The sequence below is a fragment of the Maylandia zebra genome, linkage group LG20 (assembly GCF_041146795.1).
Source record: "Maylandia zebra isolate NMK-2024a linkage group LG20, Mzebra_GT3a, whole genome shotgun sequence".
NCBI classification, from domain to species: Eukaryota; Metazoa; Chordata; class Actinopteri; order Cichliformes; family Cichlidae; genus Maylandia; species Maylandia zebra.
Window position 1 is genome coordinate 19,717,186 of NC_135186.1, and position 18,855 is coordinate 19,736,040.

The 18,855-nt window shown below is 42.0% G+C and overlaps 1 protein-coding gene across 5 annotated transcripts in view; it reads left to right on the forward strand.

Annotated features, from left to right (window-relative positions):
• vps13d (vacuolar protein sorting 13 homolog D) overlaps positions 1-18,855 on the forward strand; it is a 72,847-nt gene that overhangs the window by 30,224 nt on the left and 23,768 nt on the right. For 4 of the 5 annotated variants that reach the window (XM_014410380.4, XM_014410378.4, XM_014410381.4 and 1 more), the window contains exons 30-52: positions 937-1,161; positions 1,248-1,546; positions 3,508-3,641; positions 6,206-6,361; positions 7,630-7,816; positions 8,375-8,449; positions 8,537-8,737; positions 9,099-9,188; positions 10,620-10,760; positions 10,860-10,985; positions 11,452-11,526; positions 13,010-13,112; positions 13,369-13,521; positions 13,901-14,036; positions 14,166-14,213; positions 14,668-14,818; positions 14,997-15,213; positions 15,298-15,548; positions 15,635-15,826; positions 15,920-16,046; positions 16,168-16,310; positions 16,677-16,807; positions 17,206-17,381. In XM_014410380.4, coding sequence (XP_014265866.1) covers positions 937-1,161; positions 1,248-1,546; positions 3,508-3,641; positions 6,206-6,361; positions 7,630-7,816; positions 8,375-8,449; positions 8,537-8,737; positions 9,099-9,188; positions 10,620-10,760; positions 10,860-10,985; positions 11,452-11,526; positions 13,010-13,112; positions 13,369-13,521; positions 13,901-14,036; positions 14,166-14,213; positions 14,668-14,818; positions 14,997-15,213; positions 15,298-15,548; positions 15,635-15,826; positions 15,920-16,046; positions 16,168-16,310; positions 16,677-16,807; positions 17,206-17,381 — 3,537 coding nt within the window. The remainder of the gene's footprint in view (positions 1-936; positions 1,162-1,247; positions 1,547-3,507; positions 3,642-6,205; positions 6,362-7,629; positions 7,817-8,374; positions 8,450-8,536; positions 8,738-9,098; positions 9,189-10,619; positions 10,761-10,859; positions 10,986-11,451; positions 11,527-13,009; positions 13,113-13,368; positions 13,522-13,900; positions 14,037-14,165; positions 14,214-14,667; positions 14,819-14,996; positions 15,214-15,297; positions 15,549-15,634; positions 15,827-15,919; positions 16,047-16,167; positions 16,311-16,676; positions 16,808-17,205; positions 17,382-18,855) is intronic. The other variant, XM_014410382.4, reaches the window with a different exon arrangement.

Below are 18,855 nucleotides of genomic sequence, written 5' to 3' on the forward strand. Positions count from 1 at the left end.
TTTTGGTACTGAGGTTCGTTTGTTTGCCATTTTGGACACGTGACAATGTGGGATCAAGTGAACCCACATTCTCTAAGCCTGTGTAACCTCAGTTACACAGTTCATGCAGGCTGGCCAGTTACTCTCTGAGCGGAAGTGAAACTAAGGGTGCCTCAAACTGGAAATGGAGACTGTTTGTCTTCAGAGTAAATGCTGTGCCTAAGGAACCATGTTGGCTGCAGCACAAAGGCACAACTTTTATTTTGAGATCAATCTTCTTAATCTCTGGTTTGCGTCACTCTTTCTCAAGATGTACTACTGCTTAACTCGTAGTTTGCAGACAAACATAAAAAGCTACCGGCAACTGTGGCAGTCTGCTAGCAATCAAATCAAACACTTGGCGCTTTTCTGGTACAGTACCTTCTTTGCATTCAAGGTCACCTACCAAAAGCCAGAAACCTCCAAAAACCTCTGCCAGCCTGTGGGGGAATAGACATTTTTCCCTAGCAACTGGTGCTTTTATCATGTCCATTATGGTGGACAGTGCTTGAGATATGTGCACAGATTGTTCATGGTCTCCATACTTAGTGACTGCAAGTGGCTGCAATGTAGCCCATCACCGCTCTAGCATTAAGCTAACAGTTGGCATGAGGTGTGTTGATATGCTGTATTTGGTTTTCTCCAAACGTGGCACTGTGCATCATAGCCAAACTTCTCCAGAGAATTTTAAATCATTTGGTATCATTTTAGTTTGTGCACCAAGAAGAAACAGAAGCTATATGTCTTCTTTGATTTCCTAGAAACATCAGCTAAAAGTTGCAACTTGGGTTTGGTCATCTAATATTCGATGGATGAAAAACTGTGGTGGTGTTCGAGGGATTTAAATTGTTAATTTTTTTTACAGGGGAGTCTGAAACTATTCCATTTCACCCTTTTGTTTTTATTTTTCTTGCAAAGGTTCGACTTCCTTAAATCAAAGCTGCTCTTTGAGAGTCTCTCTAATGGATCCAAGTCTGTCAACCTGGTGTCTCATTCCCTGCTGGCATATGACACTCGATACACCGGGTTAAATAAAAGAGCCGGTGAAGATGATGGGGCAAGGCACAATGTATTTGATTGCATTCTCCAGGCATCCAAAACAGGCACCAACCGGGCATCCTTACAGCTTGAACTGCATTATAGGTAACACTGGAGAACATCTTTGAACTGGAAGAAGTGGACATTCTAGATAATGTTAGTCACTTACATTATGATCTCCCTTTCTACAGATCCACACGTGAGTCTTCCAGCTTCACAGTGGTCCTCAACAACCTCAGGGTCTTTCTCATCTTTGACTGGGTCCAGCTGGTACAGGACTTCCTGCAGAAGCCGACTGAGAAGATACCCAGTGATGCCAAACATCATCAGCGCTGGCCTAGTAACACTAGCACAGATTCAGGTTCCTGTACCATGGCCAGTACAATAGGAACTGTTATGCCAAAGACAGTCAAGAGTGGGGTAGTCACCAAGAGGTCCACAGTGTCGGTCACCCAGGAGCGCTGCCTTGAGATCAAGATCAACGTCACAGGTCAGACATGAAGAACAAAGAAAGAAAACTGTGTGTGCTCTTATATTGAAAAGTAGTCAAAGTGTGGTTGTTGGCACACCAAAATGTAGCTTAAACTTCAGATTACAGTGGCTACACACAGTACTGTAACTAATGCTACTAGCAGTCTAACAGGAACAAGTTTGTTGTTTTTTTTAAAGATAGTTTTATTTTTTAATGAATTCAGAAATACTTCCATTCAGCAGTTGTATTTTCACTGCATCTACAAATGAAAAGAACTGCAAAGAAAAGTGATTGATTTTCCTCCACTCATTATATGGAGCTAACTACTTCATAAGACTGTCCTTTAGTGCTTGTGACATATTGGGAAAAGATTGCTTGGTCTCTCACAGTCAGGGGAGAAATTATTTGAACCCCTACTGATTTTGTAAGTTTGCCCACCAGTAAAGAAATGGCCAGTCTGTCATTTCAATGATAGGTTTATTTGAACTGTGAGAGAAAAAGAAATCCAGAAAAATGCATTTTAAAAAAAGTTGTAAATTAATTTGTATTTTGAAGGAAATAAGTATTTGATCCCCCATCAATCAGCAAGATTTCTGGCTCCCATTTATATTTTATACAGGTAACAAGCTGACATTTGGAGCCTTCTCAGCTTGTTACCTGTATAAAAGACAGCTGTCCGTAGAAGCAATCAATCGACCTGCACCATGGCCAAGACCAAAGAGTTTTCCATGGATATCAGGGACAAGATTGTTGACCTACACAAGGCTGGAATGGACTACAAGACCATCACCAAGCAGCTGGGTAAGAAGGTGACAACAGTTGGTGCGATTATTCGCATATGGAAGAATCATAAAATAACTGCCAGTTTCCCTCGGTCTGGAGCTCCACACAAGATCTCACCTCGTGGAGTTTATAAAATAAGAACTGTGAGGAATCAGGCCAGAACTACTCGGAAGGCCAGAACTACTCGGAAGGAACTCCATCAAACATGGAGGTAGAAACATGCTTTGGGGTGTTTTTCTGCCAAAGGGACAAAACAACTGCATCACATCAAAGGGAGGATGGATGGGGTGATAATCACCTTCCTTTAGCCAGGGTACTGATAATGGGCCGTGGGCGGTTATTCCAGCATAACAATGATCCAAAACACACGACCAAGGCAACAAAGGATTGGCTCAAGAAGAAGCATATTAAGGTCTTGGAGTGGCCTAGTCAGTCTCCAATCCCAGAGAAAAGCTGTGGAGGGAGCTGAAGGTTAGAGTTGCCAAACATTAGCCATGAAACATCGATGAGTTGGAGAGGATCTGCAAAGAGGAGTGGGACAAAATCCCCCCTGAGGTATGTGCAAAACTTGTGTCCAACGACAAGACACGTATGACTTCTGCAGTTACCAAAACAGGTTTTGCTACGAAGTACTAAACCACGTTTTGCAAAGGGATCAAATATTTATTTCCTTCATGAAGATGCAAATTAATTTTTAACTTTTTTGAAATGCATTTTTCTGGATTTTTTGGTTATTGTCCTGTCTCTCACTGTTCAAATAAACCTGCCATTAAAATTATAGGCTGATCATTTCTTTGTTAGAGGGAAAACTTAGCTGTATACCCCATCTCCTTTACATGACGTGCTGTATTTCTCTCACAATCTTCATGCACAACTTAGTTGCTGTATACACTCCCATTTTAGAATGCTATGTTGTTAACAATTATTTTGCATAGTGTTAAAAAAACAGGACTTGCACATCGGGCAGTCACTGGTCAGACAACTAAAACCTTTTTTTTTTTTTTTACATTTATAGTTTAAAAAAAAGTCACATAATAACTTAAATCTCACTGAAGAAAAATATATTTGTGTAGCATTTCATCTCCTGCATTTGTAAATTATGCCAGGGCTTAGAAATATTTTGGGTTATCCTAAAATACCTGACCTGCATATTTTACTGAGTTTGCCATTTTAAATATTTGCCATTTGATTTACAGGAACAGAGTTTGTGGTTGTGGAGGATTCGTCCTGCCTGGATACCAATGCCATCATTTTAAAGGGCACCACTGTCCTTACCTACAAACCCCGTCTGCTGGACCGACCCTTCTCTGGCAGCCTGGCAGGAATAGAGGTGACAGCTGAGACTGCTAGTTGTTGTACTGCTGCTCATTTATCACAGTTCTTTTATTCAGTTCAAAGAGATGATGTTTAAAAATTAAAACTCATTAAATGATCTAATTGTGGTATTAGTATTATGGCTCTACCAAAAAGTTCATCTGGATGTAGCGCCTTCAGTGGGAGAAGTGGGGTGACCGTGGGTCAGGGGGGTGGGAAGCGTATCTGTAACTGGAAGGTCGCCGGTTCGATCCCCGGGCTCTCTGTCCTGGTCGTTGTGTCCTTGGGCAAGACACTTTACCCTACCGCCTACTGGTGTTGGCCAGAGGGGCCGATGGCGCGATATGGCAGCCTCGCTTCTGTCAGTCTGCCCCAGGGCAGCTGTAGCTACAACCGTAGCTTGCCTCCACCAGTGTGTGAATGTGAGAGTGAATGAACAATGGCATGGTAAAGCGCTTTGGGTGCCTTGAAAAGCGCTATATAAATCCAATCCATTATTATTATTAAGTGTTTCATCACTTATCCACCCATCAGTAACAGTCAAAGAGGCTATTTGCATGAAAAGGGAAAGACAATCTCTGAATTGAGGAGGGGGCTTTAGGGTACATCTGTCACCATCTTACAATGCTGTGATTGCAACTATTCCCCAGCTCTCTGTGAATGGTACTCATGGACATTAATCAGTTGAGATTGATCAATGGTCTTTGATCAGTATTTGCTGATCAATGGTCATGATGCATATTAATGATCAAGAAACTACCTCACAGCACATTGTTAGTCAGTGGTGCTAGTTTCAGTCAATATACAGGGTGGGCCATTTAAATGGATAAACCGTAATAACATGGGAATGGTTGGTGATATTAAAGTCCTGTTTGTGGCACATTAGTATATGTGAGGGGGCAAACTCCTCAAGATGGGTGGTGACCATGGTGGTCATTTAGAAGTCGGCCATCTTGGATACAACCTTTGTTTTTTTCCAATAGGAAGAGGGCCATGTGACACATCAAACTTATTGGTAATGTCACAAGAAAAACAATGGTGTGCTTGGTTTCAACGTAACTTTATTCTTTCATGAGTTATTTACAAGTTTCTGACCACTTATAAAATGTGTTCAATGTCCTGCCCATTGTGTTGGATTGTCAATGCAACCCTCTTCTCCCACTCTTCACACACTGATAGTAACACCGCAGGAGAAATGCCAGAACAGGCATCCAGTATCCGTAGTTTCAGGTGCTGCACATCTCGTATCTTCACACCATAGACAATTGCCTTCAGATGACCCCAAAGATAAAAGTCTAAGGGGGTCAGATTGGGAGACCTTGGGGGCCATTCAACTGGCCCACGACGACCAATCCACTTTCCAGGAAACTGTTTATCTAGGAATGCTCGGACCTGGCACCCATAATGTGGTGGTGCACCATCTTGCTGGAAAAACTCAGGGAACGTGCCAGCTTCAGTGTATAAAGAGGGAAACACATCATCATGTAGCAATTTCAAATATCCAGTGGCCTTGAGGTTTCCATTGATGAAGAATGGACCCACTATCGTTGTACCCCATATACTACACCAAACCATCCCTTTTGTTGGTCCAACAGTCTTGGAGGGATCCATCCAATGTGGGTTAGTGTCAGACCAATAGCGGTGGTTTTGTTTGTTAACTTCATTCACATAAAAGTTTGCCTCATCACTGAACAAAATCCTGTTCCAATTTTTGTTTTGCCCATTCTGCAAATTCTGTGCGCCGATCTGGGTCATCCTCGTTGAGATGCTGCAGTAGCTGGAGTTTGTAAGGGTGCCATTTGTGAGTAGCTAATATCCGCCGAAGGGATGTTCGACTAATGTCACTCTCCAGTGACATGCGGCGAGTGCTACGCTGTGGGCTCTTGCTGAATGAAGCTAGGACAGCCACTGATGTTTCTTCATTAGTGACAGTTTTCTTGTGTCCACATTTTGGCAAATCCAACACTGAATCAGTTTCACGAAACTTAGCAAGCAGTTTGCTAACTGTAGCATGGGAGATGGGTGGTCTCGTACGGTGTCTTCCATTGAAATCTGCTGCAATGACCCGGTTACTGCGGTCACCAGATATCAACACAATTTCGATCCGCTCCTCATGTGTTAACCTCTTGGACATGTCAATGGCTGTGAACAAAGAGAAACTTGTAAATAACTCATGAAAGAATAAAGTTACGTTGAAACCAAGCACACCATTGTTTTTCTTGTGACATTACCAATAAGTTTGATGTGTCACATGGCCCTCTTCCTATTGAAAAAACAAAAGTTGTATCCAAGATGGCCGACTTCTAAATAGCCACCATGGTCGCCACTCATCTTGAGGAGTTTGCCCCCTCACATATACTAATGTGCCACAAATAGGACTTTAATATCACCAACCATTCCCATGTTATTACGGTTTATCCATATAAATGGCCCACCCTGTACAAATGTTCTGTTTATAAGAATGAGGAAACCAGCATTCAGCTGAAACTGCAGAAGTAACTTGGATGAGTGAGTAGGTTAGCATATGAAAACTGCTATCAACTTCAACTCCTTTGATTCTGACGAATTTTGTGACACCAGGTGTTCTCATGTCGGCTGGGCAGCGAGCAGGAAACTGCACTCTCCATCATCGACCCGGTCAATATCCAGCTGGAGCTGTGTGGGAGCCCCACATACCAAAGCAGTTCAGGTCTGTTGGACGCCTTCAATGTAGAGGACATCCCACCGCTGCTGGAGGTTAGAGGTTTACAATCAACCTATGTACAGTAAACTAAGGTTGGGAGTTACTTGCAAGTTCAACATATTTTCAAAAGAGACATAGGATAAGATATTGCATTACATTGGCAGGACGCCCCGAAGATTATTAACTCATTCACTGCCAGCCATTGGCAGTGAATGAGTTAAACCCATTGACTCATTCACTGCAATTGACGGCTATAGACGTCAATGGCAGTGAATGAGTTAAGAAAGCCTTGTTGTCCAGGCTGCCTGTTAGTGCATAGAAATGGGCAAGATTCAACTTTAATGACAATGGCTTTGGAATAATGATGACACTTGGTGATTAAAGCTGGTAACTCGAAATGCACATGAAGCTAGCTGTACTGTATTTTTGGACAATTTCCTTAATCTCAACTCAACCTTTGCTGCCTCTATGTCAATTGTCAATGGAAAATTGTATTTAGTAGTCAGTATAATCTTTTAGTGATATAAGTTTGCTTATGGTAGGATGCTGTTTGTAGTTATTTGGTAGTGACAGGATGTGTGATTTTTAGCAGGCTTGGTTCACCCCCACATCCTGGGAGCATGGGAGAAGTCGTACCTTGTTTTATTGTTTTAACGTAGCTATGTCTGTTTTAGTCTAAGTGCTTTAACTGCTGGACTTCCTCACCGTGCCATCTAGGGTGGGGGAGACTACCCTCTTTATGACCAAGGATGTACCTTTTGTGCTTTCATGTTATATGACCCTTTGATCAACACACACACACACACACACACACACACACACACACACACACACACACACACACACACACACACACACACACACACACACACACATACGCTCAATGGAGTATAAATAAAGACCGGGGCAGTTCTCTCACTGGAGTCTCTTAGAGTGGAGGCTGCCCTTGCTAGCAAGAAGTTCTGTGTGTTTCTCTTCTCTGAGTCTTTACTGAAGAAGTGTTTTAGAACATTTTCCCTAACATCAATAAAATTTAATTCACATATCATTTCCATTCATTGTTTATATTTTTGTTAATGTTTGATAGCTTCAACTAGTAACTACATAAGTTTGTGAAAAAAATATCAGACGCTGACGCTGAGCATGGCTGGTAAAGACTTGTCCTACGATTGAGGTTTTAGTTTTGTCATAAAATAGTTGAAGTTAGAAGACATACGTTAAAAAGAGCTTTGAAAGCAGATATGGAGTATTTCCCAGTATTTCTTCACAGAATGTAACATTATGGATTACCAAGTTAGCTTTGGATCTGATTTTCTGGCAGATTCAGTTTCCAGCTCTAGACATCCGTCTGTCCTACAACGACATACAGCTCTTCTTGGCCATCACCAAGTCTCTCCCTACTGCCAGTGCCCCACTGCCTCATGTCTCTGACACCACTGCTCCCCCCACCAAAGGAGCCAGCCCTGCACCCAAAGACATCTTCAGGCAGAAGACTGAGTCCCTTATAGGTATGCTGTACAGATTTTTAAGTCTTCATAGATCAACATAATGCATTTAAGTTTCTTGAAGACATTTCATCTGACAAGCTTCATCAGTTCTAAGGTCAAATGGAGGAGAGTCCCAGATTTTAAGCCCTATGGGAGTGTCCCCCAAGAGGGTCAAGGAGCCCCTATTGATCCTCTGCTTAATCACACTAAGCCAAGGTGAGAAAACTTGTGTGGGTCACAATCAGCCAAGGTTTTGGGTGAACCCACTGTGAAACCTAGCCCCACCCTATCATGTGATTTCCTGAGGTCAAATGGCCCAGGATGTGAGTGGGCGTTAAGACTGGAACTCTCCACCAGTTGCTATTAGAACTGAAGAAACTTCTCTGATGAGAGGTGAAACGTATTCAAGGAAACTTAAAGAAATCCACACGCTTTTCTTTTCAAGCTCCTTGGATCAGTGTGCATGTATACACATAATTTTTTACATTATTACCTCATTCCTGACTTTTTAGATTGTATTTTTAGTTGCACTGATTACTGATTATATGCTGTTATTCCTCTAAAATATGTTTCCCTCAGAGGGTCAGCTAACCCACTTAGAAGACCTTGGTTTCAGGAAGGAGGACTGCAAAACAGCCCTGATCCACTGTAAAGGTGAGTGAGACTATTAAAACTGGAAGTAGATGAAATGCTTAACAATCTGTGCAAACCTTCCTAAAAATCCAATTATTTGTCCATCAGGTCAGCTGGATCAAGCTGCAACATGGCTGCTGGAGAATGCTGAGAATATAGCAGGTCATCATCGAGCCAGGGCTAGCTCTGGGACCAGCAGCCACTCGGCTCCTTTGTCAGGAGTGGAGGTGAAGGCTGATAGCATCTGCATCTGTTTCATCGATGACTGCCTGGACTGTGACATTCCGCTGGCAGAACTAACCTTTTCCAGTAAGTCTCTCTAAATAATGGTTGTTACCAAAGACATTTAAAATTGATTAGTCAGCATCCAGTAGTTTAAGCTCAAGTGGCACATTTTAATCTTACCTCAGCAACTGCTGCTGAGCAAAGCCATTTATTAGATTCACTTAGAAGTTACTGTTCTCGTGCCCACTAACATGGGCTGCTTGTGTTCCAAATAATGTTGGACAACAAAATTGAAAGCGCTTCTTTTATGTTATTGGAGAAAATACTTTAGTATTAGAAATTTTAGACCTTAAGCATAAGATGAAACAGGTAAGCACCTTCACTAAATCCAATGAACAGCATCCACCTGTTTCTCAGCCTGATCTCAGAGTCTTTGTCATTAAAGGACTTTACGTGCTGCAGCGCATTGGTTCCATCCATGAAGGCAACGCTAGCTTCACTCTGTCTGGAGACTACTACAACAGAGAGCTGTCAGGTAATAGGATTTACTTACTGCATGTTTACACAATATGGTGAACATTCTTTGTTTCCTACATCTGTGTTTTTATGTTTATGCAGATTAATCAAAAGTAGTGTCTCAGTAGACTGTTATTTTCAGAGTTTGACAAGAGTTTTAATGGCATTGTAAAATGTATTAGGATGTTTCACAACAGAGTTCAGAACAAGGTGACCTCAATCGATCTCTCTCTAGATAGATTGAGAGAATCTATCTCTCAATCTCAGACAGAGCCTTGCCGCCAGCTAGCTATCAAGCTAGTGGGTAACAGACGTCTCCGAAAACGTCGGAGCGCTTTTGAAAATATGTGGTGTCTTGATAAACTGAACAGATACTTGAGGTTTATACAGCTACATTCTCGCCTGAAAATATGTTAAACGTTTATTTTGTGACCCAGAAAGTATAATAAGAGTAATATTAAAACTAACTAGCTGCCACCATTGTTGGAAACTGAGCTGGGCTGCGCTATGAATTCTGGGACAGAGCTGCTTCTTCTTCTTCGGGGTTTAACGGCAGCTGGCATCCTTGTACATGCAGTGCTGCCATCTTCTGTTTCAGTCCGTTATTACGCTCTTAAATCCCACTACTTATTCCTGCGTCTTTTGTGACCTTACAAAGCTTCAAACGACGCGTCGACTATTAAATCAGTCGTCGACGATTTTGATAATCGACATAATCGTGACTAGTCGACTAATCGTGGCAGCCCTAGTGTGAAACTCGTGTTTACTTATTTTACAGCCATTAGAAAAACAACGGCTCTTCATTTTCATGTTGTCAGCAGGTTTGTATAACAGAATCATGTGCACCACGATCAACAAAGTGAGTCATGTCAAGTGCAGCCCCTGTAGGCAGGCCAGGCCTCTTCTCTTGTCACTGCACACTTTGCTCACAGGGGGGGACTGAGGCCTAGTGGAGGACCCAAGAGTCCATTAGGGTGGAGTTCTAAAGGTATAGAGCTACAACCATCAAAGCTCATCCTCCTCTCTGATCTGAGAAACTCAGATTCCTTCTGGCTGCTTGTTTTAAGCAGCTCTTTAAAATGGGCACGTTACTGACAACAGAATGCTCTGAATGCAAAACCCGGATTTGTGAATTATATTGTGTAAATGAGAGAAAAACATTCATTCACCCAATCATCCATTTATCGAGGAGCAAGGGCTTGACTTTAACATTGTTCCCGAGATGAGAGAAGCGACTTCCACAGACAGTCCAACCTTATAGTAGAAAGGTATAACAGAAGAATATAGAGAGCCAAGAGTTGCTATAAACTTTGACATAATGCTAGATAAGCAGAAATAGGAGCTTCAGTTCAGGCAGTATTTAGCTCTAAAAAATAATAAGAAATTAATACTACCATGATACTGCATACTGCACAGTGTTTTGCTAAGTTGATCTCTGTCTGCGTGCCAGGCTGGGAGCCCTTTATTGAGCCCTGGCCCTGCATCCTTTCGTGGCAGCAGCAGGCCGCCGGTCGTCTCCATCCTCCACGTCTTAAGATGGGGATTCGAGCCAAGCAGAGACTGGACATCAACATCACGTCTGTCCTGCTGGGTAAGTAAGGAGGGACTTTCACACAGTGTTTCCAGTTACATTGTTAAAATTGTCCCACATGGCAGACCTGTGGCTCATGTGTATGTCTGGCCTTTTCAGAACAATACACCACCACCAAGAGCTCCTGGATAGCTGACTACTGTAATGAGGAGGACCAGCCCCCCCAGACGTCGCCCCCTATGCCCTGGATAGGCTCTTCAGTTGATCCACCCAGCTTTGGGCAAAGTAAGTTACAGCAAATCGGTAACACCTAATGGACTCTAGAGCTTTTTTTTTTTAATGCGTAAAAGAGAAAATCCAAAAACCTGAAATCGCCTGAAAATCACCTGAATGGTAAAGTGGCCGTTTCAGGTGTCATCAGCACTCAGGTGTCATTATCAGTACAATGCTAACACTGCACGACAAGCTGCATGACATCTCCAGTCTTGTAACTTTGTAAAGCTGAATGAACAGTTACATTGTGTTCTTTGAACCGTTTTTATTTGTATTGTCAGCTCAGACAGTACTATGTAAGATTGTTGCCAGGGTAAGAAAACAGAAGCCCGCCTGTTATCCTAGTTTAGAAGCTGGGTGTTGGTCGAGAGATGATTTTCAGTGCATTGCTGGTGTTCTTGTTTGAAGGATAACACTAACCCTCTTGTGTGTTCCCTCTGCATGTGTCTCTGTTTCAACTATCTGTCTCTACTATCAGGTGCGCCTCTTGCTCACCTTAGAACTAGGAGCACAGCCAGCTTGACTTGCCTCGAGCAGCAGATTCATTCCAGAGGTACAGTTCAGATTAAGCCACCCACTCAGCTTCCTCAGTAGCATCAGTACCACAGTTAGGGATTTTTTTTTAACTATTGGAGTGCTGGTGAGGTTCTTGTTTTGCATGCCTGTCTCTTTTAGGAACCACATACCCCATGTGTTTCCACTGGTACACAAAGCCAGCTTTTTCCTAAGCTCTGCAGACCTTTTGTTCTTCTGAGTAGTCTCTTTATTTCAGTACTTGCAATTCGCGTTAGTACTTGTACTAAACCTGTGAAGCTGAATTGTAGCTGACCTGATGTCAGCATCGCCATGATTTCACTGGCACCTGCTTCGTGCTGGGAATCTATTTTAGCTACTAAACCCAAACTGTTTTTGCTCAAAATTGCCACAAGTTGTTTAGAAGTGAGAACAAAATGACTTCTGTTGGATAGCCTCACTTCATCCATTGATCTGTCCATTCGTTTTCTTAACTACTTGAGCCTATCCCAGTCATAGGGCAAGAGGCAGGGTGCACCTTGGACAGGTCCCCGGTCTATTACAGAGCTAACACTGACAGGCAGAATCACATTCGCAGCTGCAGGCAATTCAGAGTCACCAGTTAACCCAACACAGTGTCTTTGGACTGTGGGGAAAAGCTGTCGTAACCAAACAACACAGAACATGCAAATTTTGCAAAGCTGGCCGATGGGTTTGAATCTTCTTATCACTGCATCACAGTTTGTTGTGTGTTCCCTTATTATACTAGGCTCAGTCAGATTCTGACTAGCACCAAAATGATCGTACTCTATAAATTATGTCTGATATCAGTATTAAAAATGCCAAACTACAGACAAGAATAACCAAGAAGCCGACTTACAGCAGAGCCGCTCCATCTGTTCATTCTCTCTCACTCTCATTTCTCCTCATGTCTGTTACCTAAAGCTTTTAAATAAAAAATGTGATGTTTCCAGCTTCTAAGTGAGTATTGTTAAGTTTTTTGATACCAAGTGAAATGCAATACTTGGTGCATTTCAGTCTCTGGTTGTGGATGAACTGCTAAAACCTGTTCTGGATGTAAAACTCTCTTGCTTGCACACATCACTCCTTTTGGCCGTTGATCATTAATTGTTAATACTGTTATAGTACTCAACCATACAAACAACATGCATACAAAAAAATAGAAATGACTTGGAATGGAAAAAATGTGTCTAAATGTCTGCATTTAGAGTTCTTAACCAAAAAATAAACCCATTTAAGTCTAGCTCTATCTGCTCAGCAGCGCTACAAACATTACTGAGGGATTCAAAATAATACTGCAGTTGGTATTAGGATGAACCATTATTAGTTCTATGTGTTTTATTTATATATATTTAATTTTATTGTTATCCTTTCTGCTCCCTATTCTCATCCGTCATCCACTTAGACCTTCTTGTTCCAGTAACCCATCTGAATATCTATCTTTCTATCTGTCTGTGTATATGTATATACACAAACTCTGTTTTTAATTCTGTTTCTGTCAGATGTCAAGTTGTCTAAGAAGAGGCAGCCCTTTGTCCCCTATGCTCTACGCAACCATACTGGATGTACTATGTGGTTTGCCACTATGACTACAACACCCACCAGGTAGGTGTAACCATAACGATCTTAATGCATACAATCTGCAGAAACACCATGTTTCATAGAAATAAACTGCCAACAAGTGAACACTGACTGTACTCTGACAGTTCTGTTAATGCTGAGTGCATCAGTTTGCTAACACCACAACTTTCTCCGTTTGGGTTTAATTTGTATCTAATGAAGCATGAATTTACACAGCAAAGAATTGCCTCAGCCACAAAGAATAGACAAGTACCTGAAGCTCTTTACATGTTTCCCACAGGGTAGCACTCTCCCACAGCAGTAGTGCAGACTCCATTTCTGATGTCCACAGTTCAGGATCTGATGACAGCCACAATGTGAGCCAGTGGAGAGAGGTGCTGCCTGGGGAGGAGATTCCCTTTGAGTTTGAAGCCCATGAGAAACTCCGTCATCGGTACTGCTCGGCTTCACGTTGCATCCAGTGACTCTGTTGACTGTCTTAATCTTTATTCCTCCCGGTTTGATTATTTGTGATAACACAGCAGCTTAACTGTGCTATTAATAAGCAGCTGTCTGAAATTAAGATGTTGTTAAGAAGCTGTCTACTTTGCTCAAATGATGATATGCAAGAAGAATCTGAATGATATTTGGTTAGTGTAAAGCATTTCACATTTGCCTTTTTAATCAAAAGAAAATTATCAGTACATTAACAGGGTGAATAGCAATTTGGTTGAGGTAAATGAGCTCCAACACGATGCAGCTCATATTTTTAGATGGTTCATCTCTATAGAGCTACGCACCCTTACTGTGTATCACTGCCTTTTTCAATACAGACACACTCATGAGCTGAAACTGCACCAGCTGCTGGTTCGTGTATGTGGATGGGAGCAAGTGAAGCCGGTGTCTGTGGACAAAGTGGGCATTTTCTTTCGTTATGCAGCTCCAGACAGGAGCAGCTCTTCCAACACTGTGAGCGCAACTCAAAAACAGAATTCATATTAGTAATGCTAAGGTTTTCTGCCTTCTAGGGTTGGATGTTTTTTTGTTGTTCCTTTTTTTCTCATCTTAAATATTTTTTGCTCCTTTACTTTCCCACAGGTCGGCAGCCCTATCAGCAGGACCAACATTATCCACCCACACGTTTACGTAAGTATGCCACATCTTGTTTCCAGATTAGTGAACAGCAGAGAAGGCAAGCATTTTGAAGAGACTCTAAAGCTACAGTAACAGCGTAATGCTTGTTACGCAGCAGGAAATCAGACTGTGAACAGCTCTGTCAGTCTTTAGTCTAGTCAGGTTTTTCACAGTTTTCAAATGACTGGCAACAAATAGCAGCCCAGTATAATACATGACAAAGGATGATCTAGTATAATGTACCTTGTATATTGTTGATTATGATCTAATACTACAAATAAAAAAAAATGAAGTTCATTGGAGTTAAAAGGACAAAGAAGCTGAAGACAAACTTCGCTGCATTTGTCAAAGTAATTACAAAGGTTCTAAGCTGTTCTCAGAAGTTAAGAGACTCTGAGTGTGAAGAGATGGACGACTTTGACGTGACTGTTGCTAATAATACACCTCATACTTAATGGCTCCTCAGTTCTCTGCCCTGCCTCCTGTGAGAGTGGTCTTCTCCATCACAATGGAGGGCAGTGCCAGGAAGGTGGTCACAGTCCGCTCTGCCCTCATGGTCAAGAACCAACTGGATGTTCCTATGGAGGTCAGACTGGATAGCCCCTCCGCGCCTGACAGTAAGACGCTGCTCAATTTCCCATCTACTGTAGGGTCATTTATTTTATCAACTATCCAATCAACCACTGATTTATCCTATTTTTAATTATGTTTTATTGTATGTAGTTTGGGTTATTCTATGTTATTTTCTTGTCTTCTGTCAAATCCTTCTATTTGTGTGTGCGTGTGTTTTGACAGAACCAGTAGTGTTGCCTCCAATTCTGCCTGGCCAGGCCTTGGCAGTCCCCCTCCACTTGACCTCCTGGCGGCTGCAGTCTCGGCCTAAAGGCCTGGGCTTGTTCTTCTGTAAGGTTCCTATCCACTGGACCACGGTGGAGCGGCCTGGAGAGATCAGCAGCAGTAAGAGGGAGTGTCAGTCAGCAGACTTTGATGACAGCCTCAAGCTCAACTTCAGGTAGATCTGGTCAGATGTTTTTGCTCTTTCTTCTTGTCTCGCCTGCGCTCAATACCATTCTTAATGTTTCTTCCTGTCTTGCAGGTTTTGCGTGGTCATAAAAAAGGAGAACTACCCAGACCAGCAGCCTGCCAACAAATACGTTTCTGGCAGTACAAAGCAAATCTATCGACAGCCAGGGCACACGATCTACCTTCTGCCTACCATGGTGCTGGCCAATTTGCTGCCCTGTGACATCAGCTACTACATTAAAGGAATGTCCATTAAAGGCTCATTGAAGCCGGGAAAAGAGGCTGTGCTCCATGCTGCTGACACCTCACAGAACATGGAGCTGGGTGAGCATTAGCCAAACATCAGCTGGTGTTTATGTCATAAACTTGTATTCTCAGTCTCCATGTTGATGATGTGCATCGTTCTTTAGGAGTCCTGCTGGAGAACTTCCCTGTGTGTAAAGAGCTGCTGATTCCTCCGGGAACTCAGAACTATGTAGTGCGCATGCGGCTGTATGACACCAACAAACGTCTTCTTTGTCTCACCATTCGCATCATTTTACGAGCACAAGGAGCATTAAAAATCTTGATTTCTGCCCCCTACTGGCTTATCAACAAGACTGGTAATGTTTTCTGAACGCAATAGTTACTCTGATTATTAAAAGCAAACATTTTCCCGGAAGCTTCTGTTCTCTAAAGCCGGTTTTATCCCTCAGGTCTGCCATTAATTTTCCGTCAGGACAATACCAAGACTGATGCAGCAGGCCAGTTTGAGGAGCACGAGCTGGCCCGTAGCCTCAGCCCGTTACTCTTCTGCTACACCGACAAGGAACAGCCTGCCATGTAAGTGTGTGCCATAAACAACAGGGATTCCACAGTAAGCCTCAAGTTCTACCCAGCAGGTATAGAATTTGATTCCTTCATCCTTACTTTCTATTTATTTCCCCATCTATAATGATCCCAGGTGTACAATGCGGATTGGTAAAGGGATCCATCCAGATGGAATTCCTGGCTGGTGTCAAGGCTTCTCCCTGGATGGAGGAAGTGGAGTCAGAGCAGTCAAAGTGATCCAACATGGAAACAGGCCTGGCCTCATTTACAACATAGGCAAGTTGGTCTATTCACAATCGGTGTGAGCTGAATGATTGAATGATGTCCGGCAGATTTTATCATAGTGTGTTCGTGACCTCTCTGGATGATTTGCTGTCAGTACTGATGCAACAAATTCATGGTTACATTTTAGATGAGTTAATATTTTTTCTCTAATTATTTTCTTAGTATTCTCCCTCATTTTTTTGATCAGTTTTGAGTTATTTTGTGCCTTGTAAATAGTGGCCTTTTGCCCTGATTCTATAGTTCTGTGCAACAAGGATCTTTCTCCTGTTCCTAAATGTCGCCTGTTACAGCACTCTCTTCTCACTACCCCAAAATATAATGTCAGTTCATTAACTGTTCCCTGTCTCACTAACACAGGTATCAGTGTGCGCAAAGGAAAAGGACGCTATAGAGACACACACATCGTAACCTTTGCCCCACGCTACCTGCTGGACAACCGATCTACACACAAACTGGCCTTTGCTCAGAGAGAATTTGCAAGAGGAAAGGTGAAAGAAACTCTGGATAATACTTATTTTATTTTTTATTTATTTTGCACAGGTGTTTTAGAGTAGTGGCAGCTTAGAGTGATCTTTGTTTCATACTCCTCTCTATCATTCCCTGTCTACTTCTTTACTCTGACCTGCAAAGATACGATACGCAAACAGGAAAAAAAACTGTCCATATCCTGTCCCTACATAAACAAACCAAACAAACAAACCAACCAGGTTCAGCCTTGACATCCCTGTCACTCTGGACTTTTACTTTTCAGGCCCAAAGACTAAAACAGTGCTTCTTTTTGCTTTGCTGGTTGGTAACTAAGTAAATAATTAAAGATAAATAAAGTAATAAAGTGATTCCAGGGAACCAGTATTCCCATAACAACAAATATTCATGTGTGTCCTAGGGTACGGCCAACCCGGATGGTTACATCTCCACCCTGCCAGGCTCCAGCGTTGTCTTTCACTGGCCACGAAATGATTATGACCAACTGCTATGTGTGCGCTTCATGGACATCCCCAATTGCACATGGTCAGGAGGTTTTGAGGTTAACAAACCCAAGTCTTTTCATGTAAATATGAGGTGAGCTACCTACTGTATGAAGACACATTAATCTTTTAGCAAATGTCCATGTTGTCTTTCCGTGATGCCAAAGTCCCTCTAGGAGCACGTTTCCCCACTCAGCAGCCAGCTTGATGAAATTCACATGCAGTTATTTAAAGAATGTGCCATTTCTATTTATGTGTAGCGTGGCCTCTAAACAAAAAATTCAAAAGCTGGAATGATATACTACTGTGGAATTGCTATGCATATGTATAGTCTGGATTATTTGATTTCCATGTCCCTCTCTTATCTGTGTCTGCTATGACTTGATTAGGTCAGGTCATGGCAGACAAATTCATGATAAACAGCTCCATCTGTCACTTGATGAGGGGTATCGAATGTTGCATTGAAAGCAATCTTGTTACTGGCTGTAAAAAAAATTCTCATGAATTTTGTTTCTCTAATAATCTGAGAGAATATTTTATGGATAAAATCTCTTAAATCTTGAGATCTGATTTTCACCCAGGTGTCATCCACATACCTGAGACAATGACAATGACCAGGGTAGGATAACAAAGCCCTGTTTTTCCATTCTTCCATGTACAAGTTGCCACATTGGCTGAAACTGAGGAACCCATGGTTAATTAATGGCAGGACATCTTTTAGCAGTTTTGTAGGAAGTAGTAGTTTTGTGGGGTCTAAAAGACACATTGATGGTTTGGAGGAAGTAATTACTGATGCTAACTCAGAAAGATCAATTGGAGAAAAGAGTCTAAATTAATATCAATGGTACTAAAAGTAGCTGTAGATAATATTACATCTGTGAGATGATTATGAGTAATTTTTTCTCTAATGGTTAACATTTTATTTGTGAAGAAGTTCATGAAGTCATTACTAGTTAACGTTAAAGGGATGGTTGGCTCAACAGAGCTCTGACTTTTTGTCAGCCTGGCTACAGTGCTGAAGAGAAACCTGGGGTTGTTCTTATTTTCTTCAATCAGTGAAGAATAGAAAGATGTTGTAGCTTAACGGGGGGACGCTTTTTAAAATTTAATTTTGTTTATTTATTTATTTTTATAAAGCAACACACTATTTCTCCAGGCTAAATGATGATTTTCTAAATTTGTGACACGCCATTTCCTCTCAAGCTTATGAGTCATCTGCTTTAGGCTATGTGTTTGAGAATTATACCACGGAGTCAGGTACTTCTGATTTGAGGCTCTATATTCCAGAGGAGTTACAGTATCCAGAGTCATACGTAGTGAGGATGCAAAATTACTATCCACCTCTGTTGGAGTAGTGTTCAGGTAGCTGCTCTGCTCTGTGTTGGTACAGGGCATTGAAGATGATAACAGTGGGTGGATTATATTCTTAAACTTAGTTACAGCACTTTCAGAAAGACATCTACGGGAGGAGGGATGGGGAATAGTTAGTGAATAATGAAGAGGATTTTTAATGAAAAAGTGAGTTTGGCTATGAAGAGTAGAAAAGTGGTTCGTGTAAATACCTGCAC